The sequence below is a fragment of the Nomascus leucogenys genome, chromosome 19, assembly GCF_006542625.1.
Source record: "Nomascus leucogenys isolate Asia chromosome 19, Asia_NLE_v1, whole genome shotgun sequence".
NCBI classification, from domain to species: Eukaryota; Metazoa; Chordata; class Mammalia; order Primates; family Hylobatidae; genus Nomascus; species Nomascus leucogenys.
Window position 1 is genome coordinate 33,701,339 of NC_044399.1, and position 25,918 is coordinate 33,727,256.

The 25,918-nt window shown below is 43.0% G+C and overlaps 1 protein-coding gene and 1 pseudogene across 1 annotated transcript in view; both read left to right on the forward strand.

Annotated features, from left to right (window-relative positions):
• LOC100582689 (leucine-rich repeat-containing protein 37A3-like) overlaps nucleotides 1–24,969 on the forward strand; it is a 29,651-nt gene extending 4,682 nt beyond the window's left edge. The window contains 9 exon segments of the mRNA XM_030800137.1: nucleotides 2,738–2,809; nucleotides 5,880–5,951; nucleotides 6,602–6,682; nucleotides 10,134–10,205; nucleotides 10,788–10,862; nucleotides 20,495–20,613; nucleotides 22,532–22,800; nucleotides 22,930–24,078; nucleotides 24,684–24,969. Of these exon segments, the coding sequence (XP_030655997.1) occupies nucleotides 2,738–2,809; nucleotides 5,880–5,951; nucleotides 6,602–6,682; nucleotides 10,134–10,205; nucleotides 10,788–10,862; nucleotides 20,495–20,613; nucleotides 22,532–22,800; nucleotides 22,930–24,078; nucleotides 24,684–24,959 (2,185 nt within the window). The 3' untranslated portion in view covers nucleotides 24,960–24,969.
• On the forward strand, nucleotides 15,082–16,921 carry LOC101178025 (annotated as a pseudogene).
• Nucleotides 24,970–25,918: the final 949 nt, after the last annotated feature.

Genomic DNA, 25,918 nt, shown 5'->3' on the forward strand with positions numbered 1-25,918 from the left:
TTGATAGGCTCTCTCTAAAATAAGTGGCAATTTAAATTTTTTATCATACAAATAATACATGGTTATATTCTTTTTTTTCCTCTTTTTTTTTTTTCAGAGACAGGGTCTTACTTTGTGCCCTGGGCTGGAGTGCAGTGGCACAATCACATCTCACTGCAGCCTTCACCTCCCAGGCACAAGTGATCCTCCCACCTCAGCCTCCCAAGTAGCTGGGACCAGAGGTGCATGCCAGCATGCCCACCTAATTTTGTATTTTTTGTAGAGACAGGGTCTTCCTATGCTGCTTAGGCTGGTCTTGAGCTCCTGGGCTCAAGTGATCCTCCCACCTTGGCCTCCTAAAGTGCTCATATTATAGGCATGAGCCACCACACCCAGCCCATGATTCTATTTTTAATGCACAAAAATGCAATAACAGGTATAACAAAAACCCTCCTTGTGCCCTACTCCCTCATTCCTGAGGTAATGCTACTCTGTTTAGTATACGTGCTTCCAGACTTTTCCCCACTTTCCTACATATATATTTACATAAAGCAAAATAGATTTGTTGTGTGGTTTTTAAAATCTTTTTTCTTTACATAAAGGGTAACATCTTGCAACTTGATTCTTTCACTTCATGGTATCACTTATATCATATGATATTCTTTCACTTCATAATTTCTTTCCTTTCTAGGACTTAGAGGGTCACCCCATTCATTTAAACTCCTGCATAATCCATAGTATGGATGCATCATAGTTTATTTAATAATTTCCCCATTGATGAATGTTTAGATTATGCTTAGTGGGCAAGTATTCCTGTAGCATAGATATCTAGAAATGGAAGAGTTGGGGTGAAGACTATGTAGACACAAAATTTTAATTGTCCTCAAAAACGTTGTGCCAACTGACTCTATTGTCAGCAGAATATGACAGCATTCATTTCCCCACACCTTTTCACTGCTGGGTACTCGCCAACTTTTTGTTGAAGTTATGGATGAATAAAAGGGATTCCATCCAAATTTGAATTTTTCTGATCCCTCATGAATTTAATTAAATATCTTCATACGTTTATTGAACATTTGTGTTTCTTCTCTGAGTTTTCTGTCCTTTGTTCATTTTCCTGTTGAATTGTTTTATCGTTTTCTTCCTGATTTATAGAAGGAATTAGTTTAGACACATAAATGATTTTGGAAAAAATGCTTACATTCAAAGTAACATTTTTCACAACAGTTTGTGTCACATCATTAGTTTGACTTATATAGACAAGACATACATGAGTTCTAAATTAAAAATAAAACACATGCTAGGTACAGTGGCTCACACCTGTAACCCCAGCACCTCGGGAGGTCGAGGCAGGTGGATCACCTGAGGTCAGGAGTTTCACACCAGCCTGGCCAATATGGCGAAACCCCATCTGTACTGAAAATACAAAAATTAGCCAGACATGGTGGTGGGTGCCTATAATCCCATCTACTTGGGAAGCTGAGGCAGGAGAATTGCTTTATTTATTTTTTGAGACGGAATTTTGTTCTTGTTGCCCAGGCTGGGGTTCAATGGTGCGATCTTGGCTCACTGCAAGTTCCACCTCCTGGGTACAAGGGATTCTCCTGCCTCAGCCTCCTGGGTAGCTGGAATTACAGGTGCCCGCCACCATGCCCAGCTAATTTTTATATTTTTAGTAGAGACAGAGTTTCACCATGTTGGACAGGCTGGTCTCGAGCTCAGGACCTCAGGTGATTCATGTGCCTTGGCTTTCCAGAATGCTGGGATTACAGGCATGAGCCACCACGCCAGGCCAGGACTACATTTTAAAAGCAAGAAAATCATTACGAAAGTCAGGGTAGTGGTTACCTATTAGGGTTAGAGAGAGGAATGTGATTGGAAAGGGGCACACTGGGGCTTCTGGGATGCTAGCAATAATCTTTTGTAACAACGTTTGCATGGGTATCTGCTTTACAATTATTAAACTGAATATTTGGCCAGGTGAGGTGGCTCATGTCTGCAATCCCAAGACTTTGGGAGGCGGAGACAGGAGGATCACTTGAGCCAGCAGTCTGAGACCAGTGTGGATAACAGAATGAGACCCTGTCTCAGAAATTAAATTAAATTAAATTAAATATAAACAACATTTATATTATGTGCACTTTATGCACATTGTAGTTCTCACATTTTTTTGATGGGAGAAAAAAGTTGAATGGCTTCACTTGCAGCCCTGACATGGTCCCATGTGGGGCTTTCATAATAAGGTTTGGGAAAAGAGAGGAGGAAATGGAGGTTCTGCTGATCTTGGTGCCACCCAGAGTTGGATTCTGAAAGGTATATTATGATCTAGAGAGGAGTCATTAAAGATACAATTTGGTGGGAAGAGTGGAGCTGTGTGCTTGTGTGTGTGTGCTTGCTTGTGTGTATGTGCTTGCATATGTGTGTGTGCTTGCGTGTGTGTGTGTGCTTGCGTATGTGTGTGTGCTTGCGTGTGTGTGTGTGCTTGCGTGTGTGTGTGTGCTTGCATATGTGTCTGTGCTTGCCTGTGTGTGTGTGCTTGCATGTGTGTGTCTGTGCTTGCCTGTGTGTGTGGTGATGGTGGTGGAGAGAGATGGACACAAAAAGGAAAATGTAAGAAAAGGTTTGAATGAAAGCAGAGCAGATACCACCATCTAGAAATGACCATGACCCAGCTTTCCTCCACATGCAGGAGATAGTCCTGTGTAGCAAATAGTTGTAGTTTGCATTTTAATCTAGAAATAACTTTTTCATTTTCCAGAATTCTCAGTGAAAATTATTTGACTGAATTACATAACGATTCATTTGAAGGCCTGCTATCCCTCCAGTATTTGTAAGTTAGTTAATCATATTTTTGAGTTTTTAGTCATATTATTTTTAAAATGAATAAGGGGTTCAAATTAGATAATCTCTAAGATTTCTTCCAGCAAAAAAATTCTGCAATTCTGTAAGTTTGTATAGGGTCTCCGCCCATCTCTAGCATTAGCTACGTCCTATGCATTTTCAGTTTTTAAATTGTATAGACAAAACACAGACGGAAAAAATTTCACATGGTAAGAAGATCTGAGCAGTGACTGACACCCATATGAACCTTGTTTTATAAGGATTTACATACCATCTTCTATTCAATCTACAGCCAATAGATCAAATCTAACTTAGGGTCTATTTTTTAATAGCCTATTAAGTTAAGAATGGTTTTTGCATTTTTAAAGGACTGTGAAAGAAAAAAGAAAGAGAAATATGCGAGAGAGATCATATGTGGCCCACAAAGCCTTAAAATGTTTACTGTCTGACCTTCACAAAAAAAGATTTGAAAAAGTTGGTTTAGTAGGATGAAAGGAATTAAAGTTAACTTCAGATTGTTGCCTAAAGGAGAAGAAAATATGGACCACCTACATTCATTTGAGCATCATTAATCCAGAATTTTTTAGTAATTTAATCGGAATTAAATTAACATTTAAATATTTGAAATCAGCTGAATTATAGAAATAATATTATCAAGAATATTAAGCTACCAAGAAAATAGACTAGTATTAAGGATTTCATTTTGGGAATTGTTATATTAAAACAGATGTTTAAAATGATGGTTAAGTGGTAGAGCTAGAAATGTTTACAGTAAGAAGCATATCAGAAATGCCCCTAACTCTTCACTAATTATACAGTAACTATCTCCCGAGCCCTGTTACCAAGAAAGGGATACCTGCATAGTACTTCTGTCTGTTAAGAGACAAGAAGATACTATGTTCAATTGCTATGAAAGCTTGATTCTTATCCTCTGTCCATAGAGGTGTGTATGTCATTCATCCTTATTAGTGATGCTCTTTTGCAAACAGATTCTTTCAAATGTGAAAGGCTTAAGGAAAGTGGGTGAAAAGACCCTCAAGTGGATGCCAAAGTGCTACAGAGGCCATGAAGTAATAAAACGACATTTGCTTTAAAATAATCATTTTCCTTCTACTCACTCCCCCAGCTATTTATTTATTTATTTATTTATTTATTTATTTATTTGAGACGGCGTCTCACTCTATCACCCAGGCTGCAGTGCTGTGGCGCGATCTCGGCTCACCGCAAGCTCTGCCTCCCAGGTTCACTCCATTCTCCTGCCTCAGCCTCCCGAGTAGCTGGGACTACAGGCACATGCCGCCACACCCAGCTAATTTATTGTATTTTTAGTAGAGACAGGGTTTCACCTTGTTAGCCAGGATGGTCTCGATATCCTGGCCTTGTAATCCACCCGCCTCAGCCTCCCAAAGTGCTGGGATTACAGGCATGAGCCACCACACCCGGCCAGCTATTCATTTGTTTTACAAATATTTGAATTTACTTTATTTCCATGTGTCAGTTTTAAACATGGTGGGCAATGCAGATGAGCATTGCCTAGCCCATGCTTTCAAGGAGTTTATGCTCAGAAAAAATGGGATGAAAAATAACTACATTCTCACGCTTGTAATCCCAGCACTTTGGGAGGCCGAGGCGGGCGGATCACGAGGTCAGGAGATCGAGACCACGGTGAAACCCCGAATCTACTAAAAATACAAAAAAATTAGCCGGGCGTGGTGTCGGGCACCTGTAGTCCCAGCTACTCGGAGAGGCTGAGGTAGGAGAATGGCGTGAACCCGGGAGGCGGAGCTTGCAGTGAGCCGAGATTGCACCACTGCACTCCAGCCTGGGCGACAGAGCGAGACTCCGTCTCAAAAAAAAAAAAAAAAAAAGAAGAAGAAGAAATGGATGTGGGCACTAGGAAGGATAAATTGTTTCTGAAGCATAGAATAGGGGAAAATGACTTCAGTTTGGACCCAGGAAGATGTTACTAGAACAATCCCATTTGAATAGGACTTTGAAGGGCCATTGTGTAGCATCGGACAGACATCTTGGGGACAATATTCTAAACTTGCAAAAGGGAAATGGGAGAAGGGCAAAACACAGGAAAGTATTCGAGGAATGCCATGAGTACCTGTAGATTACAAGGAGGGAGAGTAGGAAATTGGAGCCAGATCTTCTAGGGCTTTGAATGCCAAGCTGAGGAGCCATCATGGGGAACCGTGTTATCACAGCAGTGCTGTAAGATGGCTCTGCATCACAGTCATTGAGGGGCACATTAGAACTCAGTTCTGGACTCCACCCTCCTAGTTATTGATTCAGTTGGTCTAGAGTGGGACCAAGAATTTGCATCTTCAATAATTTCCCAGGAGGTGCTGGTCTTTGCAAGCCACTTCTAGAGAGTTTATATGATGACTGTGTGCAGGATAGTTTAGGAATGGAGAGACTAGAGATGGAGACATCAGCCAATGTTACACCATCCAGGTAAAGAGGGAGGGAAAAGCCCCATCACTGTATAACTGAAGAAATTGCTTTCATGAAATATTAAAGCAATATAAAACCAAAAATTAATTTCTATTAATATGATAGAAATTAATTGTATTAATATGATTTGAATATTAGTTCAAAGTTATGTATTAAGTAACTTCCTTTCAAATGCTGTGAAAGGATGTCTTTTATTTCTTCTGATACTGAAGTGGCATAGGAAAACAAACCTAAACTAGGAAGGTGTATAAATGTGAGGCTATTAATTTTAATATTAGAAACTATATATAGAGATAAAAGCTTTGAGCTTATAATCTAGGATTTGATGAGACTACAAAAGGGCATCTAATCAAGTCTACTGCTCTCAGGAAAAATTAATTCCAAAGTCTATTGTATATTTTATTTATTAAAAGTATGAAGGTGAGACTCTAGGAGAGGTACAGGCAGGGTTAGGGGCTCTGGAAAGTTCAAATACAGGTCCAAACGTTTACAGTCGAGATGAAAAATGTGTATTCAATATTATTCTAAACTCTTGCTATTATTCATACTAGTCAACACTGATAACTTATAAGGCAATATTTTCATTTTATTTTTCCTAGAGATTTATCCTGCAATAAAATACAGTATATTGAAAGACGTACATTTGAATCACTACCATTTTTGCAGTATATGTAAGTTACAAATATAACTTTATTACATTTGGAATTTTTATAAAACTTAATTATAAACCTCTTTGCTATTCATTTTGAAATATGATTAAAATTTGACCAGTAGAAAGGTACTAAAATTATATAGCAATTCCTTTTTGTCTCTAGCAAAGATTAGTGTGAGAATTATTACACAGATCATAGTGAATCATCAGAGAGCAGTGGTTCTCAACTGGTGTGATTTTGTACTCAGGTGCCATTTGGTAATGTCCAGAGACAGTTTTGGTTGACAAAACTGTGGTTGTGGCTCCTGGCATCTGGTGGGCAGAGGCCAGAGATGCTGCTAAACATCCTGCAAAGTATAAGACAAACCCCCACGGCAAAGAGTTATATAGTCCAAAATGTCGATGGTACTGAAGTCGTGAAATCCTGTTCTAGAGAAATAAAGACCACTTAACACAGGTACTTACTGAGCGTTCACTGTTTTGTAGCTAATGCACCACATGTGCAATGTTAAAGTATAAATCATAAGCCAGTATCTTCCACAGTGAGATTTCCTTAGTGCACAGAGAAAGGACTGAGGTTATGTTCCATCCTATATAAATTAGACTCACAGCAAATGATAAATGTTCTGAAATAATTTTTTTTCCTTTGGCTTATGTCTTTTTTTGTAGAAATCTGGGCTGCAATTTAATTACGGAACTGAGCCACGGAACATTTCAGGCCTGGCACGGAATGCAGTTTTTACACAACTTGTAAGTGAAATAGAAGATGAATACGTGTAAACAACTATTTTGTATAAAAACTCATACAATTATTGGTTAGCTGGATATAAGCCCATTATGAACTCTGAAAAGCGTGTCTTAAGATCCATTTGTTTTTCTCAAATGGGGAAACTAAGGTACAAAGAGGCCAAGAGACTTACGCAGCTTATATATGACGTGCTCTGCTTGTCCTAGTTCTGACCTATGGCATGGGCAAGAAAAGGCATCAAACAAGTGACCCTCAAATTAGCCTTGTTGCTGGGCGGGGTGGCTCAGGCCTGTAATTCCAGAACTTTAGGAGCTGAGGGGGGTGGATCACCTGAGGTCAGGAGTTCAACACCAGCTTGGCCAACATAGTGAATCCCCATCCCTACTAAAACACAAAAAAATTAGCTGGGCGTAGTGGTGCAGTTTTTTGCTCCCTGGAGGACTTTGTGTTAAGCTTTCTTCCTTGCAGCTAAATGTTGCAGACATTTAAGCAGTTTGAAACTCTGCATATGAGCAGGAATCAAAGTTAAATCCAAAGTGTAGGGCTGGCATAGTGGCTCATGCCTATAATCCCAGCACCTTGGGAGGCCGCGGTGGGAGGATCACTTGAGGTCAGGAGTTTGAGACCAGCCTGGCCAACATGGTGAAACCCCATCTCTATCTACTAAAGATACAAAAATTAGCAGGTCGTGGTGGCAGGTGCCTGTGATCCCAGCTATCGGGAGGCTGAGGGTCGAGAATGGCTTGAACTCGGGAGGTGGAAGTTGCAATGAGCCGAGATTGTGCCACTGCACTCCAACCTCCCCTCCAGGCTGGTCTCGAACTCCTGTGACCTCAGGTGATCTGCCCACCTTAGCCTCCCAAAGTGCTGGGGTTACAGGTGTGAGCCACCATGCCTGGCCAAAATGGTGTTTATGTTAAGCTATTGTGCAAAAAAAAAATTTTGTAAAGAAAATACATCGCTCTATTTTAATTCCATATACTTTCCTGACTACTCTTCTGCCGTAAGTGAAAAAATTCTATGATTTCTCTGTATAACATACCCAGCAAATCAGAGTGGGTATATTCAATGGCCTGAAGGGGACTTTAGACTCAAGGTGAAGATTCTCCTCTACATCTGACTTTAGAAAATACTTTCCACCTTTCTTTCTTGTGGTTCAGAAATCTAGTTTCACACAGTTCATTTTGAGGTAGAGGGAGGTGTTCAGGATGTGTCTGGATTAGAGCAGCAGTTTCTGCAGATGCTCCTCTCTGTCTTCATTAATTTGCTGATGCTTAACTTAGGGAAGAGACACTGAGGGTCTGTTTTTCTTTTGCCCTCACACCAGAGAACAGGCTCATTAGGTCCCTCCACCAAGAGGTTTGGGTAGCATCAATACAAATGTCTTAAACTCACCACCTTTACTAAGCACTTTATAACAGTGGGAGTCCCACATAAGAATCTGGCGGCCAGGAGCGGTGGCTCATGCCTGTAATTCCAGCACTTCTGAAGGCTGAGGTGGGTGGATCACCTGAAGTCAGGAGTTTGAGACCAGCCTGACCAACATGGTGAAACCCTGTCTCTACTAAAAATACAAAAATTAGCTGGGTGTGGTGGTGGGCACATGTAATCCTAGCTACTCAGGAGGCTGAGGCAGGAGAATCACTTGAACCCAGGAGGCAGAGTTTGCAGTGAGCCAAGGTCATGCCATTACACTCAAGCCTGGGCGGCAGAGCTAGGCTGCGACAGAGATGGGGTTTTACCACATTGGTCAGGTGGGTCCGGAACTCCTGACCTCAGATGATCCACCTGCCTGGCTTCCCAAAGTGCTGGGATTATAGGCCTAAGCCACCAGGCCCAGCCAATAAATGGAAACTTTAACTCAAAAGAAGGAAGGAAGGAAGGGATGAAGGGAGGGAAGGGAAGGAAGTGAAAGAAGGAGGGAGGGAGGGAAATGAAGAAAGAGAAAGAAAGAAAGAGAGAGAAAGAAAGAAAAGAAAAAATTGTAAAACCATAAGGTTAAAGTAAACCTTTTTTCTTCATACAGATTAAACACATGAGTTCAGATTACAGCTTTGCTTCTTCATAGCTTGGTGACCTCGGACAAGTTATGTAACCTCTCTGTGCCTCAGTTTCCTCATTTATAAAATAGGGCAATAATAATATCTACCACATAAGGTTATTGTGAGGATGAAATGTGAAATTCTGATCACAAATACGTAGCAGCCTAATAGATACTCACTGTAATAATTATTATTTTTATAATTTCTGCAAAAGTACAGTGATGATTCTTGGGTTAACCTAAAGGGTGATTTTTATTTCTTCCTGTTTCTTTTCTTTTTCTTGTTCACTTTAAAGAATTAAAAAGAAAATAGATTCCAGCATTTTGGAATAAAAATTCACATCAAAATGAATTTATTCATTTTATTGACAGATAAACAAAATGTCATTTGTTTATTCAATGAACATTTATTAAATCCCTAGTAAATTTCAGACATCATGCCAGGCACAGGGATGACAATGACAATACGATGTGGTCTCTGCCCTCAAGGAGCTGGTAGCCCAGGAGACTGACAAGTAGATAGGTGGTTACATGCAGTGTAACAAAGGCTGTGATGTCATACAAGAAGACAAGTGGGAGTATGTGATGGGAGTATGGTTTTGACCAGTTCCTCCTCTTAGATTTATCCCTTTTTCTTTGGCTATAAAGCAAAAGAATTGGTCCTTTTTTTTCTTTAACTGTGCAAATTAAACCATAAATTTAAAAAGCTTTATAAAGATGAAAGGCAAGCAGTCAGGCGCAGTGTCTCACGCCTGTAATCCTAACACTTTGGTAGGCCGAGGGGGGTGGATCACCCAGGTTAGGAGTTGGTGACCAGCCTGTCCAACATGATGAAACCCCGTCTCTGCTAAAAATACAAAAATTAGCTGGGCGTGGTGGCGGGCACCTGTAATCCCAGCTACTCAGGAGGCTGAGGCAAGAGAATTGCTTGAACCCAGGAGGTGGAGGTTGCAGTGAGCCAAGATGGAGCCATTGCTGTGCAGCCTGGGTGACAGCAAGACTCCATCTCAAAAAAAAAAAAAAAAAAAGGAACTTGAATTTTGGATGAACAACTTGAATTATGGAGGACACTAGAAATAGTGTTTCCTACAGAGTCAGGGCTTCCTACCAACATAGTCATTTCTTGGGTTTTTGACCTGAAAAGTTCTGTGGCATATTTTTTCTGTGCTATCCACTTCTTTTTTTTTTTTTTCTATTTCTTTCCTGCTTTCTCTCCTCTACTTTATCTTCTAGAGCCCTAGGTAGTTCCCAAAGGAATAGTGCTTTACCGAGTCTAATGGTGATTTATTATGTAAAAGCAGAAAATTATTTTTTTTTAACTAAAAGTTCCATACCAAAAAATGAATATAGACTTTTTATGCAGTTTCACACATTGAAAATGCAGGTAATTTTAATTTCATTGCATTTTTCAGAATTCTCAATCGCAATCCTCTGACTGCTGTCGAAGATCCATATCTCTTTGAACTGCCGGCATTAAAATATCTGTAAGTACTATAGTACTCTCATGAGTCATGAGATGACTTATGCTTTTTAAATTTGTCATCAAAGATAAAGTATTTTGCATTTAGGCTACAAAGTCATAATTTAAATTTTAACTGAGTTATTGAAAAAAGTTATTGGCAAAGAAAAGGATTAAGAAAGGATGTATAATGGTCATGACAGCCAGCAGGGGAAGGAATAGTGTTGAAGAACCTGTATATATTTGGAACATGTAGACACATGGTGGAATATTACTTAACCAAGAAAGCAAAGAGGAATAGGTGTTCATTATTCTAAAAAGGAAGAAAAGAGTAAATCAAGATGGGTGAATGCAATATGAAATGAGAAGTAAGATAATGGTAAAAAAAAAAGTGTAAGTTCTCTTAAATATTATTAATTTGATGATGTAGATCAACTTAAATTTCTTTAATAAGATCTCTCTGGAATTTTACAGCAAATAAACTGTTGAAGTGGCTTGTTTTGTAGAGAAGCCAAAATTGAAGTAATCACATGTCCTTGAATTATCTTATGAAGTACAGAATTTTGTAATGGGTTCATATCATGAATGTTTCGGCTTTCTTCTTCAGAGACATGGGAACAACGCACATCACACTTACAACGCTCAAGAACATTCTCACGATGACTGTTGAACTGGAAAAACTGTAAGTTATTTTTTTCTTAGATTTATTTTTACTTAGTTGTTTTTTTAGGTTTGTTTTATTATTTTCTTAAGTCAGGTTTATTGAGATATAACTTTCATATAACATTCACCCATTATAAGTGTATAGTTTGATGAGTTTTGACAAATGTATAGTTACATAACCACCACCACATTCCCAGTATAAAGCATTTCTGTCACCTCAGAAAGCCCCCTCATTTCCCTTTGTAGGCAATCCCTTCCTCCCACCATCAGCCCCTGTTAGCTACTAATCTGATTTCTGTTCCTATAGTTTTGTCTTTTTCAGAATGTCTTATAAATGAAATCATGTAGGATGCAGCCTCTTGTGTTTGACTTCCTTCACTTAATATTGTTTTTTATTTTTTTTTTGAGACGGAGTCTCACTGTCGCTCAGGCTGCAGTGCAGAGGCATGACCTCAGCTCACTACAACCTCCGCCTCCCACGTTCAAGTGATTCTCCTGCCTCAGCCTCCCAAGTAGCTGGGATTACAGGCGTGTGCCACCATGCCCAGCCAATTTTTGTATTTTTAGTAGAGATGAAGTTTCACCATGCTGGCCAGACTGGTTTCGAACTCCTGACCTCAAGTGATCTGCCCGTTTCGGCCTCCCAAACTGCTAGGTGTGAGCCACCTTGCCCGGCCTCACTCAGCATAATTTTTTTGAGATTATGCCACCATCCATGTTGTTGCCCCTATCAGTACAGCTGGCCCTCCATAACTGCAGGTTCCTCATCCATAGATTCAACTAACCATGGATGGAGAATATTTGGAAAAAATAAAATAATACAACAATAAAAACAGTAGAAAATTTAAAACACAGTATAATTATTTACATACCATTTACACTGTATTAGGTATTTAAAGTATACCCGAGGCTTATGTCATTTATTGTATCAAGTATTATGTCATTCCATATAAAATACTTCAGCGTCTGTGGACTTTGGTATCTGCCGGGGGGGTACTGGAGCCAATCCCCTGCAGACACCGAGGGACAACTCTTCACTCCTTTCTATTGCTCAGTAGTATTCCAGTTGTGTGGATGTATCAGTTTGTTTATCCATTCATCAGTGTATGGACATTTGGGTAGCTTCCAATTTTTTGCAATTATGAATAAAACTCCTAAAAACACTCATATACAGGTCTTTGTGTGAACCTATGTTTTCGTTTCTTTGGGTAAATACCGAGGAGTTGGATTGTTCACATGCTTAGTGTATATTTAACTTTTTAAGAAACTGCTAAACTGTTTCCTAAAGTGGCTGTGCCATTTTACATTTCCACCAGCATTGTGTGAGAGTCACAGTTGTTCCACATCTTCAGCATTTTTTTTTTTTTTTTTGCAACACAGTCTTGCTGTATCCCCAGGCTAGAGTGCAGTGGTGCCATCTCGGCTCACTGCAACCTCTACCTCCCGAGTTCAAACAGTTCTTCTGCCTCAGCCTCCCAAGTAGCTGTAGGCACCCGCCACCACACCCAGCCAATTTTTATATTTTTAGTAGAGGCAGGGTTTCACCATGTTGGCCAGGCTGGTCTTGAACTCCTGACCTCAACTGATCCACACCCCCTGGCCTCCCAAAGTGCTGTGGTTACAGGCGTGAGCCACCATGTCCGGCCCAGCAGATGTTTTTTTGAGACAGAGTTGTTGCTGGAGTGCAGCAGCAAGATCTCAGCTCACTGCAACCTCGGCCTCCCAGGTTCAAGCGATGCTCCTCCCTCAGCCTCCTGAGTAACTGGGATTATAGCCACACACCACCATGCCCAGCTAATTTTTATATTTTTAGTAGAGATAGGGTTTCGTCTTGTCAGCCAGGCTGGTCTCAAACTCCTGGCCTCACTTGATCCACCTGCCTTGGCTTCCCAAAGTGCTGGGATTACAGGCATGAGCCACCATGCATGGCCCAGCCCAGCAGATTCTTACATTTGAGTTTTTAAAGAAATGTTCACCTTTCTACTGCTAGATATGTAGTGGAATCTCATTGTGGCTTTAATTTGCATTTCTTTAATAGCTAGTGATGTTGAATGTTCATGTGCAAATATCTTCTTTACTATACTGTTCAAATCTACTCCCATATTTTAATTGGATATTAGTATTTTTATTGGGTTTTTTTTCCTCCTGTAATCCCATTGGAGATTCGTTATTATTGAGTTTTAAGAGTGCTTTAGGCCAGGCGTGGTGGCTCACACCTGTAATCCCAGCACTTTGGGAGGCCAAGGCGGGTGGATCACGAGGTCAGGAGATCGAGACCATCCTGGCTAACATGGTGAAACCCAGTCTCTACTAAATACACACACACACACACACACAGACACACACACACACACACAAAATTAGCCGGGCGTAGTGGCGGGCACCTTTAGTCCCAGCTACTCGGGAGGCTGAAGCAGGAGAATGGCGTTAACCCAGGGGGTGGAGCTTGCAGTGAGCAGAGATCACGCCACTGCACTCCAGCCTGGGCGACACAGTGAGACTCCGTCTCAAACAAACAAACAAAAAGAGTGCTTTATACATTCTAGATACAAGTCTTTTCAGGGACCAGGTACAGTGGCTCATGCCTATAATCCCAGCACATTGGGAGGCTGAGGCAGGAGGATTGCTTGAGGCCAGGAGTTTTAGACCACCTGGGCAATATGGTGAAACCTTGTCTCTACCAAAAACATAAAAATTAGGCAGGTGTGGTGGTGCTCACCTGTGGTCCCAGCTACTCAGGAAGCTGAGATGGGAGGATTGCTTGAGCCTGGGAGGTCGAGGCTGCAGTGAGCTGTGATCGCCACTGCACTCCAGCCTGGGTCACAGAGTGAGATACTATCTCAAAAATTAAATAATAAATAAAAACAAAAAACAAGGCCTTATAGATATGTGTTTGGTAAATATCTTCTCTCAGGTTGTGGTTTGTCTTTTTATTCTGTTCAAAGTGTTCTCTGGCTGGGCATAGTGACTCACACCTGTAATCACAGCACTTTGGGAGGCCGAGGCAGGTGGATCACTTGAAGTCAGGAGTTCGAGACCATGCTGGCAGATGTGGCAAAACCCCAATCTCTACTAAAAATACACAAATTAGCCACGTGTGGTGGCCCATTCCTGTAATCCCAGCTACTCAGGAGGCTGAGGCACAAGAAGTGCTTGAACCTGGGAGGTGGAGGTTGCAATGAGCCAAGATTGCACCACTGCACTCCAGCCTGGGCAAAAGAGTGACTCTGTGTCAAAAAAATAAATAAATAAATAAATAAGTAAAGTTTTCTGAAGAGCAGAAGTTTTTAATTTTGATCAGCTTTAAGTTAGCAATTTTTTCTTATATGGCTTGTGCTTTTTTGTTTCTTACCTAAGAAATCTTTAAGAACCTGTTGTTTAATCCAAAGTGGAAAAGATTTACTCTCTATGTCTTCTCCCAGAAATTGTATAGTTACATTTATATCTATGATCCATTTTGAGTTAATTCGCATATATGGTGTGAGGTTTATTTTTGTTGTTTTTTTTTGCAATTTTATTTTTATTTTTTGGAGAAATGAGGTCTCACTGTGTTGCCCAGGCTTGTTTCGAACTCCTGGCCTCAAGTGATCCTCCTGCCTCATTCTCCCAGAGTACTGGAATTATAGGCATGAGGCATCATGCCTGGCCTTCTTTGTAGATATAGGTCTATCTATCTATCTATCTATCTATCTATCTATCTATCTATCTATCTATATATATATCTTCACCAGGTGTGATGGCACATGCCTGTAGTCCCCGCTACTAGGGATGCTGAGGCGGGGGTATCGCTTGAACCCAGGAGGTAGAGGTTGCAGTGAGCCAAGATGACACCACTGCACTCCGGCCTGGGTGACAGAGAAAGACCCTGCCTAAAAAATACATATACATATATATACATATATATCTTATATATATGTATATATATTTTATATATATTCATATATATGTATATGTATTTTATATATATTATATATGTATATATATTATATATATATTTTATGTATATGTGTATATATATGTATATATATATTTCTGCAGGGCCCTATTGTGAGTTTGTTACACAACTTACTGCAACTTAAATTGTGCCACCACCACCCCCCACAGTATGGCAAGCTAAATAGAAACTCAGTTATGCTAAGGCTGGTTGAGGGCATTATGCAAGATTAGCATGGAAAGGGCCCTTCATTTAGTGCTCTGCTCTGTTCATTTTTGTCAGGTCACTTTCTTATCTTCACCAGGTTGTCAGATCTGTTTTACTGCTCTAGCCTCACTTTCCTCAGCCTCCTGCAGCATCTTCCCTGTGAGCTAGATCCCTTCCTCTCTGGATGAAGTCCTCTTCATCGAACAACTTTCTCACTTAGTTCTCTAAGATAGTGAGGATCTGTCTGCTTTTTTCTTGACCATTAGTGGATAGGAAAAATGCTCTGATTGTCTGTAACCATTTGTCACCAAGGACATAAAGACATTGAACAAATTTCTTCATTGGAGTTCATTATTGGAAGTCTTGAGGAGTTTACACATTTATATACAAAGTAAGTAGGCCAGCTCATTTGTCTTGGCTCATGTGTAACGATCTTTCATGCGTATTGAAAAATTACTATTCTCAAATAAGGATAACGTATATCTCAGGTCATTTACAGTCTCAAAGGTTTGTCAGTATACTTTGAAACAATCCTGCGAACAGATCTAGATTGAAGGAGACTTAAGAATCATGAACTGGAGGCGGCGCCGGGGCAGGCGCAGAGCTGGCAAGCACGTGGTGGGGCTCCTGAGGCACACAGAGGGTCGCACGCCTGGGAGCCTGTCGCTGGCACGGTCCGGGAGGGAGGTTCAGCGGCGGGAGGCAGCATGTCGGTTGCAGGGCTGAAGAAGCAGTTCTACAAGGCGAGCCAGCTGGTCAGTGAGAAGGTTGGAGGGGCTGAGGGGACCAAGCTGGACGATGACTTCAAAGAGATGGAGATGTCATCAGCAAGGCAAGGCATTGACAGAAATGCTGGCAAGGACCATCAAGTACCTGCAGCCCAACCCAGCCTCGCAGGCTAAGCTGACCATGCTCAACACGGTGTGCAAGATCCGGGGCCAGGTGAAGAACCCCGGCTACCTGCAGTTGGAGGGGCTCCTGAGCCAGTGCCTGATCCGCCACCAGAAGGAGCTGGGCAATGAGTCCAACTTCAGTGACGCACTGCTGGATGCCGGCGAGTCCATGAAGCACCCGGCAGAGGTGAAGAACTCCCTGGACATAGAGGTCAAGCAGAACTTCATTGACTTCCTCCAGAACCTGTGTGAGAAAGACCTGAAGGGGATCCAGCACCACGTGCAGAAGCTGGAGGGCCGCCCCCTGGACTTTGACTAAAAGAAGCAGCAGGGCGAGATCCCCGATGAGGAGCTGCGCCAGGCACTGGAGAAGCTTGAGGACTCCAAGGAGGTAGCAGAAACCAGCATGCACAACCTCCTGGAGACCGACACTGAGCAGGTGAGTCAACTCCCGGCCCTGGTGGAGGCGCAGCCGGACTACCACTGGCAGGCCATGCAGATCCTGGACGAGCTGGCAGAGAAGCTCCAGCACAGATGCGGGAAGCTTCCTCACACCTCAAGCGGGAGTATAAGCCCAAGTCCTGGGAGCCCTTTGACCTCGGAGAGCCTGAGCAGTCCAACAGGGGCTTCCCCTGCACCACACTCCCCAAGATCGCAGCTTCATCCTCTTTCCGATCTTCCGACAAGCCCATCTGGACTCCTAGCAGGAGCGTGCCGCCCCGAGAACAGCCAAGCTGCAAGGTGCTGTACGACTTCCAGCCTGAGAACGATGGGGAGCTGGGCTTCCATGAGGGCAGTGTCTTCATGCTGATCAACCAGATCAACGAGAACTGGTACCAGGGCCTGCTGGACGTCCAGTCGGGCTTCTCCCTGCTCAGCTACGTGGATGTGCTCGTGCCTCTGCCCAGTGACTCACTGGTGTCCCCGCCCAGCCCCTCCATCGACACTGGGTGGCACCCCCTGCCAGGTCTCCTGCCTTCCATGGGCTCCTGCTGCCAGGGTGGTGTCCAAGCCTGCCGGCGCCACCCAGGGCCAGGCCCTTGAGGTACTCCCTCAGCAGGGAACCACACTTGGGTGGGAGGCTTACCTGGGTGGGTGAGGACGCTTGTTTACACTAGCGCTGACCCCCAATGGTGACGGCTCCCTTCCCCACTCCTTGGCACCGGCCTCCTCCCCACTCCCAACTCCTCACCCAGCTGGCCCAGGCGGGGCAACACTAAGGTGCTCTCAGAAACACTAATGTTCCTCCAGGGCAGCCCCCACCTCCGTCCTGACCCCACGGGGGCCCAGCCCACAGCCTACCCTCGAGTTCCACGGCCTTAACAGGCTTGGATCGACTGTCCCTGTGGGGTGGCTCAGAGACAGGACCCTGGTTTTAAATCCCCCCACAAGCCTGCTGCTGGCGATGAACCCTAGCCCCACTCCAGGGCCACGGTACCCCAGCCTCACACATGCACTCCGTCTCCCCAGGGCCAGGGCAGAGGGCCTCACTGTTTCCCTGGCCTGCTGTCAGCTTGCAGCCAGGAGACAGAGGCCAGCTGGGATCTGCCCCACCTTCCCCCTCTACCTCCCCCGCAAGCAGGACAGAGAACATGGCCTCCGGTAGGGCCCTGCCTCCCAAGCCTCACCCTCACAAAGCCAAGTACCTTTTCAGCTTTTTAACTGCCCCCAGCCAGGCCCACAGAAGCCTGTGTCACTCTGGCACAAGCTGCCACCACCAGCCACCTACACACCCCCCCAACACACCTCGCACGGGACCACAGCCCCAGCCGTGCTGCTAAGGGCCAAGAACAAAGGCCCAGTGAGCCCAGGCCAGCATGTCTGCATCCCTGACATCTGCTTCCTCTGTCGCCCAATCCAAAATCGACGAAATGGAGGGTCCTCTGGGCTGGGCCACATTAAGATTCCCCTCCCACTGAGGCCCAGCGAAGCCTCCGGACCCCAGGCTCTGCTCTGCACCCTCGTGGTCAGCAGTACATGAAGGGCACAGACACCCTGGCAGGGATGAGCACACAGCCTTGGGCATGGTTCAGGACAAACTGAAATGTATGCCTGAGTTTTGTAAACAGAAGTATTAAAGGTCTTTCTACAAAAAAAAAAAAAAATCATGAACACTAAATGCAATGTCTGATGTTTGATTGGATTCTGAATTTTTTAAGCCATGTTATGATTGGGACAATTGTGAAAATGTCCCAATGGGACATTTGGGCTCATGCCTGTAATCCCAGCACTTTGGGAGGCCAGGGAGAGGGGGTTGCTTGAGCTCCGGAGTTTGAGACCAGCCTGGGCAACATGGTGAAACCCCATCTCTACAAAAAATATAAAAATGAGCCAAGCGTGGTGGCACGCACCTGCAGTTCTAGCTACTCAGGAGGCTGAGGCGGGAGGATCACTTGAGCCCAGGAGACAGAGGCTGCAGTGAGCCGAGATTGCACCACTGCACTCAGCCTGTGTAACAGAGCGAGACTCAGCCTCAAAACAAAAGAAACATCTTTGTGTCAGAGTTAAGGTTGCTATATAAGTAAAATGCTAGGTTATGGTTCTGGATACATTCAATCTATATGAAGATCAGAGGCTTCTATTGGACCCAAAGGAATACTAGTCACTTGTGATTATTCCTCTATAGGTTTGAAAGATGTATCAGGCCAACTTATTGGATGCAGTTTTAATCTAAAACTCTATACATTGTACCCCTAACTCACAGACTTCATGTATCCATTGAATACTCTTCTGTTTCCACAGTCTTAATGTGGCCCTAACAAAGTCATCCTTTTAGAGGACTCAGAAAAGGCCCCCCTACAACTTCTGTAATGTAATAATTATAGTAGTTAACATTTACTGATCACTCAGTGTGTGCCAGACATCTTTCAGGTATAGATTCATTTAATCCTCAAAACTCATTCGAGGTAGGTACTATTATAATGACAAGGACAAGGAACAGAGATTAAGCGATTTGCCCAAATTTACATTATTCACAGAGCTTGGATTTAAGCCTAGTCTGGCTGTGGAATCTGTATTCTTAATGACCATGCTATACTGCATAAGATTAACCTTGAGAATTTATTCCAGTTACAGAGATTGTTTTTATTTCTCTGAAACTGCCCCCAAGAAGCCATAACAATAAATTAATCAATTATCTTGGTTATCTCTTTTGCCCAAATTTATATTTTGAAAAAAATTCAAACACGCCGGAAAGATGAAAGAATACTACAGAATCCAGTCAGAGATCAGGCACTGCATGTCATGTCTTCATTTCCTTTAATCTAAAACATGCCTCTACTTTTTTTGATCTTTCATGACATTGGCATTTTTTAAGAGTCAAAGATAGTTGTCTTGTAAGTTGTCCCACAATCTGGATTTCTCTGTTTCCACATGAAATTCAAGTTAAGCATCTTTGGGAAGAATACTGCACAGGTGACGTATCTTTCCTGCCCCGTGACCCCAGGTGGCTCATAATGCTAAGTTTGATCACTTGTTTAAGGTGATCTTCCAGATCTCTCCACTGTGGTTATTTTGCTGGGTGCGGTGGCTCACACTTGTAATCCCAGCACTTTGGAAGGCCGAGATGGGCAAATCACTTGAGTCCAGTTTTAGACCAGCCTGAACAACAAGGTGAAACACTGTCTCTACTAAAAATAACAAAAATAAAAAAAATAAAATTAGCTGGGATGGTGGTGCAAGCCTATAGTCCCATCTACCTGGGGGGCTGAATTTGGAGGGTCACTTGAGCCCAGGGGGTCGAGGCTGCAGTTAGCTATGATTTTGCCACTGTACTTCAGCCTAGGTGACAGAGTGAGACCTTGTCTCATAAAAAAATAAAAAATAACTTTTCCCTTTGGTAATTAATACAAAATTTGTGGGGTGGTACTTTGAGATCAGTGAAGATCCTGTTCTCAAATGTCTTTTCACCCAACTGTCCATCAGTGATAATCTTTGTCTGAATGAATTTTTATTACATTGGTGGTTGCAAAGTGACACTTTTTAAAATTCTGTCATTCCTTCTACATTTATTAGCTAGCATGATTTCATTAAAGAAAAACTCCCCCTCTTTTTTAATATCATTCCTCATGGATTTTTTATAGATTATGTTGTAGCTTATTGTTGTTATTCTTTTGAGTGCTCAGATTGTCCAGATTTAGCCAATGCAATCTCCATTTTTTTTTAACCCCACAATCCAGGTTACACTGAGCTATTTTTAATGCCAAGAGTAATTTCTAATATTTCCCACTCCCAACAGGAATTGAGAAAGGGCCTCCAGAAGTTGGGGGCTTATTCAGACTCTTCTTAGAAGTCTACCTTCTTTCGGTGTACTTTCAGCCCAAAGTGAGACTTTTGAGTCGGGAAGAGATGACTCTGAATTAAACTACTGATCAGTGTCACCCAATTCTAATCCCAACCACCTTTATTCTAGGCATACCATTCTCACTGCCATGCTTACCCTTCGGTTGGGCACCTGTGTCCTCCTTCCCATTGGCCTTCTGGTTCGTACCCAACTGTCCAGTCCACAGGCCTCCGTAACGCCTTTTTGCCCAGCCCTGTGGTAGCGTTGGCTGCCTCCTTTACCTACTCAAGTAACTGCTTTACCACTAATTTATCGTTTTGTGTTTTCATCTATAGGATCTTACCTAGCCATGTGGCCTGCTGCCTCTGCCAATTTAAAAATAGCATTGAGGCTGTCTGCGAGACAGTCAAGCTGCATTGCAACATTGAATGTCTGATTAACACCGTACATTGTCGTGAGTCCAAATTGCCTGGTGATAAATTGTTACATTATTTTAAGTATTTGTTTTAAATTTTTATTTTTTATTGATGAAATTTTAAGCTAATGATATAATTGTTTAATTTACTCAGTCAGATTTAAACTCCCTCAACTTCTGAACTACTCCCTTGCTGGGAGTCAGGTTCTCAGTTATTATTACAAAATTTAATCATGGAAGAGTTCCATATGCATACAGGACCAAGAGAAAGGAATGGGAAGGCTAGGGAATAACATGAACATCCACCCACTGTGTACTGTGCTCTCTGCTTGGTGCTTTGCCCCCAGTGATAATTTCTTCATATAGTGCAATGTAGTTGATAAGCTGGTTTTATATCCATGAGGTCTCAACTACTCTCTGCCTTTTAGGGCAGATGTAGATCCGGTTTTGTTTTTGTTTTTACAATTTTATAAGAGTAGAAGAGATGCTGTTTTATTTGAAGCCTGAGAGCTTCTGGTTCCATAACCAGAAATTGCTACCTGGCTCTTCTAATGGAATGGAGGGCTTTTCCATTCTTAGTCCATCCAACTCTGAATTTGCTCCGAATCTCAAACCTTTCTATTCACAGAACAAATGCTCAAGTGCTTTCAAGAGTTTTTCTGTAGATTAGGTTTATTAGCACCAACTTCATGACTTCTAAAATGTGACTTCTTGAATACAGGTATCTACCAGTGATATGGGGTGGATAATTAATAATGCTTAGCTACTTCTATAAAGACAGTGTTGCTTATTTTTCAAAACATTTTTTTTTAACAATTATATTCTTCCCTTCTCCCCAAGAAGTGGGCAGAAAAGCATTGTTAATCTCCTTTTACAGATGAGGAAAAACAAGATCACAGGTGCTGAGTGCTGTAGCCTAGTGCCAGGTCTTCTGTCCCCAATTCTGGGTTTTCCCCAAGCCCATGTTTCTCTTTTCTTGCAATCTTTACTTCTGCTGGCCTTCAGCACCACCCAAAATACTTTTAGTTCTGGAAAAGAAGCCCAGCTGCACACTGGCACACTTGACCTTCATGCAGTCAGAAGCTTTGGATGATTCCCCATCCAAAATATTAGAGATGAAATGAAAGCAAAGGAGGCATCTGACAAAAGTTGCTTTTTCCCTTCTGCATTTAGGACCTCAAGTAATGTTTATCCAGAAACTGCTATCATACCATAGATTCACTGTATATTTAACAACATAGGCATACAATCTGGCAAATTAAAAATCTCTTAACCTACACCCTGGATCCTTGCCCAAATTTAAGAGGAGAACTAAGGTGGACACAGTGTTTTTTTCCATGTCGCATCTTTTGTGATGGGGGCTATGATATGTGGGAGCAGAGAATGGGGTGGGTGGGTGGAGCACATGGCAGATGAGGATCTATCAGCAGTGGGAGGGAGCATCCACTTTAGCATCTCCACCCTGCTCCTCTCAGAGGACCGCCTTTCATTGCATTCAGCTGTGATGGTAGCAAGAACACGGGCACACTGAGGATGAGGAGAGCGGGAGCCTTGTGCTCTCTCTGCATATGAGGCAGGACAGCACAGGGTACGGAGCAGTCTGCAGAGAGGCCAGCTCATCAGCTCATCAGGGAAGCACTTGTCTTCCACCTTGGGCTTTGACCGAGCACTGGGCAATTGGCCCCTGGGGATCAACGGAATAATCCTAAGCAGAGTGACTCTATGTCACACTATGGAATGTTCCAAGTAGATGGCCATGTTTTCAAAAGATGTCTTTTCCTCCTTTCATTGTTGCCATTTCATAGGTTTAGGTTTGGGTGTATGTTTCTCCTCTCTGAATGGCAATCGAATGTTTGCTGACTCTTACTCTGTGTGACTGGGGCGTACAGCTATGGACTGAGTATGAAAGATGATCAAAGATCTTTCATGATGAAAACAGTCTCTTCTTTTCTGACAGCTGAAGAAGCATCTGTAGGGAATCCAGAAGGAGCGTTCATGAAGGTGTTACAAGCCCGGAAGCAGCACACAAGCACTGAGCTGACTATTGAGTCGGAGGCGCCCTCAGACAGCAGCAGCATCAAGTTGTCAGGCTTTGGGGGTGAGCAGCTAGACACCAATGACAAGAGTGATGATATCAGTGCACTAAGACACATCTTCCCTTATTTCTCAGAAGGAAATCTAGATGCAGAATCCACATTACCATTCGCTAAACTGCTTTTTTCAAATGTACAAGGTGGAGATAGGCTCTGGAGTATTTTGAAAAACAACAGAAAGAGCCCCTCACAGTCCAACCTTCTAGGTAACAAATTTAAACATCAAATATTCCCCAATAAACTAGAAACTGTTGAACCACAGGAAAACAGCCTGGTAAAGATTCACAGTGTAGGCAAAAACCTGCAGAGAGTGAACAGAGTCCTCACAGGCCCAAGGAGCATCCAGAAAAGACACTACAAAGAGGTGGGAAAGCACAGCACTAGGAAAGAACAGGATGCCCAGGCACTTGTGGACAATGCTGCCAAAGAGAAAAGGCTTGAGAGTCCAGCCCCAAGGGAGCTGGAACAGCCTCACATAGTGCAGGGTCCTGAGAAGGTAGCGGGAAACACCATCTACACTAAGCCTTCGTTCACCCAAGAGCATAAGGCAGCAGTCTCCTCTACGCTGAAACCCTTCTCCATGGTCATGCCTTCTGCCTCTAGCCCTGCAAAAGCTCTACCTCAGGTCAGAGACAGATCAAAAGACTTAGCCTACACCATTTTAATGTTAGAAACGGCAATGGCTAGGGTTAAAAATATGGAGGCTGCTAAACCAATCGCACATTCCAATAGACTCATGCTCCCAAATAGGCCGCCGTTGTCTGCAGAGAAGAGCCTCATAAATTCACAAGGGGTTTTTTCATCCTTAGGAGACCTGAGTCCTCAAGAAAACCCTCTTCTGGAAGTATTTGCTCCTTCAGAACGTTTTATAGAAAACACTCATGTAGAAGACACAGCTGCAAGAGATGCCTCTGAAGAAAACATTTTTATGGAAAACACTGTTATGCCAGAAGGCACCATCTCTGAAAACACAAACTACAATCATCCTCCTGCGGCAGCTTCCGCTGGGACTGCGTTCAACTTAGAGCCAACTGTTACACAAACTGACACAAAATGGAAACACAACAACATGGGGACTGACCTGTCCCCTGAGCCCAAAAGCTTCAATGACCCATTGCTCTCCTCCCCAGGTGACCAGTTTGAAATTCAGCTAACCCAGCAGCTACGGTCCCTCATCCCCAACGAGGATGTGAGAAGGTTCATGTCTCATGTTATCCGGACCCTGAAAATGGAATGTTCAGAAACGTATGTGCAAATGACCTGTGCCAAGCTCATGTTGCGAACAGGCCTCCTGATGAAGCTTCTCAGCAAGCAGCAGGAAGCAAAGGCATCCAAGGCAGAATGGGATACGGACCAATGGAAAACTGATAACTATATTGAGAGTGGACAGAAAGAGCAGAAGTCGTCTGAGGTGAGGACCACACAGAAACATGAGACCCAGATTTCCGATCATTTAGCATATCCCAGGACAGTGCCCACATAGGAGAACCTGGGACTCCCAGGCCACAGCTTGTCTTGGCCATGTAACTTAGGCCATGACAGTGATCTCCCACTTTGCTCATGTAGACAGTGAAATAGATTACGGCACAAGATGAACTGTAGCCCGGGGGTGGTGGCTCACGCCTGTAATCCCAGCACTTTGGGAGGCCGAGGTGGGTGGATCACTTGAGGTCAGGAGTTTGAGGCCAGCTTGGCCAATATAGTGAAACCCTGTCTTCACAAAAAATACAAAAATTAGCTGGGTGTGGTGACACATGCCTGTAGTCCCAGCTACTTGGGAGGCTGAGGTGGGAGGATCACCTGAGCCCAGGGAGGTCAAGTCTGTAGTGAACTGTGATCGCACCACTGTACTCCCGCCTGGGTGACAGGGTGAGATCCTGTCTCAAAAAAAATAAAAAAGAACAAAAGAACCTGTAAGCTACTCAACTGGAATACTGGGGTTTTGAAAAGTTAGCTTCCATTCTCTCTCTCTCTTTTTTTAATTGTTCTTTCTTTTTTCTTTTTTTTTTTTTTAAGCTCATGAAAGAAGTTCCACGATACGGCCATAACAACGAAGTCATCTTGGCAATATCTGTGACTGTAATACTAACACTTTGGATTATAATGATTTGTCTGATTGAGGTAAGGACAATAATTAATTCAGGTTTTCAGAATACAATCCTGTCTTTGTGTGGATTCAGAACCCACAAACTGAAAACCAATGTCACTTTCCCACTTGACATTCTTCTTCTGTCGTTTAAGGCTGAGGTATGCTTTGTTCTTTTACTGCAATGTATATTCCAGGATTTTTAAAGGATCCTCGCTTCCAGGAGATCTCTGTGAAATGAAACCAAGTTAATTCCACTAGACTATTTTAAGAAGTTAAGTTGACATAATGGCAAACTTTCTCCCACCCAAAACTATGTCAACAATTGGTTGTACTCACCGAGTCACCCCTTACTCTGCCACTAATTTATTTCCTTGTTGCTTAAATGATGAGAGACATATAATCTCCACCCTCACGGAGTTGTCATCACCCTGGAGAGGAAGAAGGCAGCAAAAAGAGAGAAGTATTGTCTTGTGGACTTATTAGATTCACATAGTATCGTCCTTCTCCAGTGTGTAAGGCGTTGTCTAAATAGGTCCAGTTAAAGCACTACACGGTAGCCATTTTTTAAAAAAATTTTTGGCCATATCTTTAAATTCATGGGGGAGGGGGAATGTCTCATACTCCAGCCCTCCTGAGCTTAGACCCTCTGTGAGACGTGTCACCATTTCTTGGACACCATATGAGACATTCCCCCTCAGATTAGAGATGCTCAACCTGCATCAACATATCTAAAGCCTGCATCTGGCTACTCTGGGGCGAGTCCTGTTTACAGTGCCCATTCCTGGAGCTTGCCTCTTTTTGCCTTTTGTTTGACTACATGATATATTACTTTTCCCAACAGGCCAGTGCTAGCATATTGGAAGAGTGACTTAATAAGGTGGCAACCTTGATGCTATGCTCCTAATCCAACCTTATTTGCCTCATTTACTATTTCCATTATTGTGGTAGCCCTCCATTCCAGCCAGAGCAGCCCCTCACCATACTCCAGTCACACCATCCCCATTTCTGCTCGTCTGTGCCTTTGTCCATCTAAAATTCCCTTATTTCACTCTGCCTGTGGGAGTCCTGTGAATCTCTCCAAAGCCAACTCAGTTCATCTTTCTGCTTGAAACCTTCCCTGAATAGACCAGGTGCAGTGGCTCACGCCTGTAATCCCAGCACT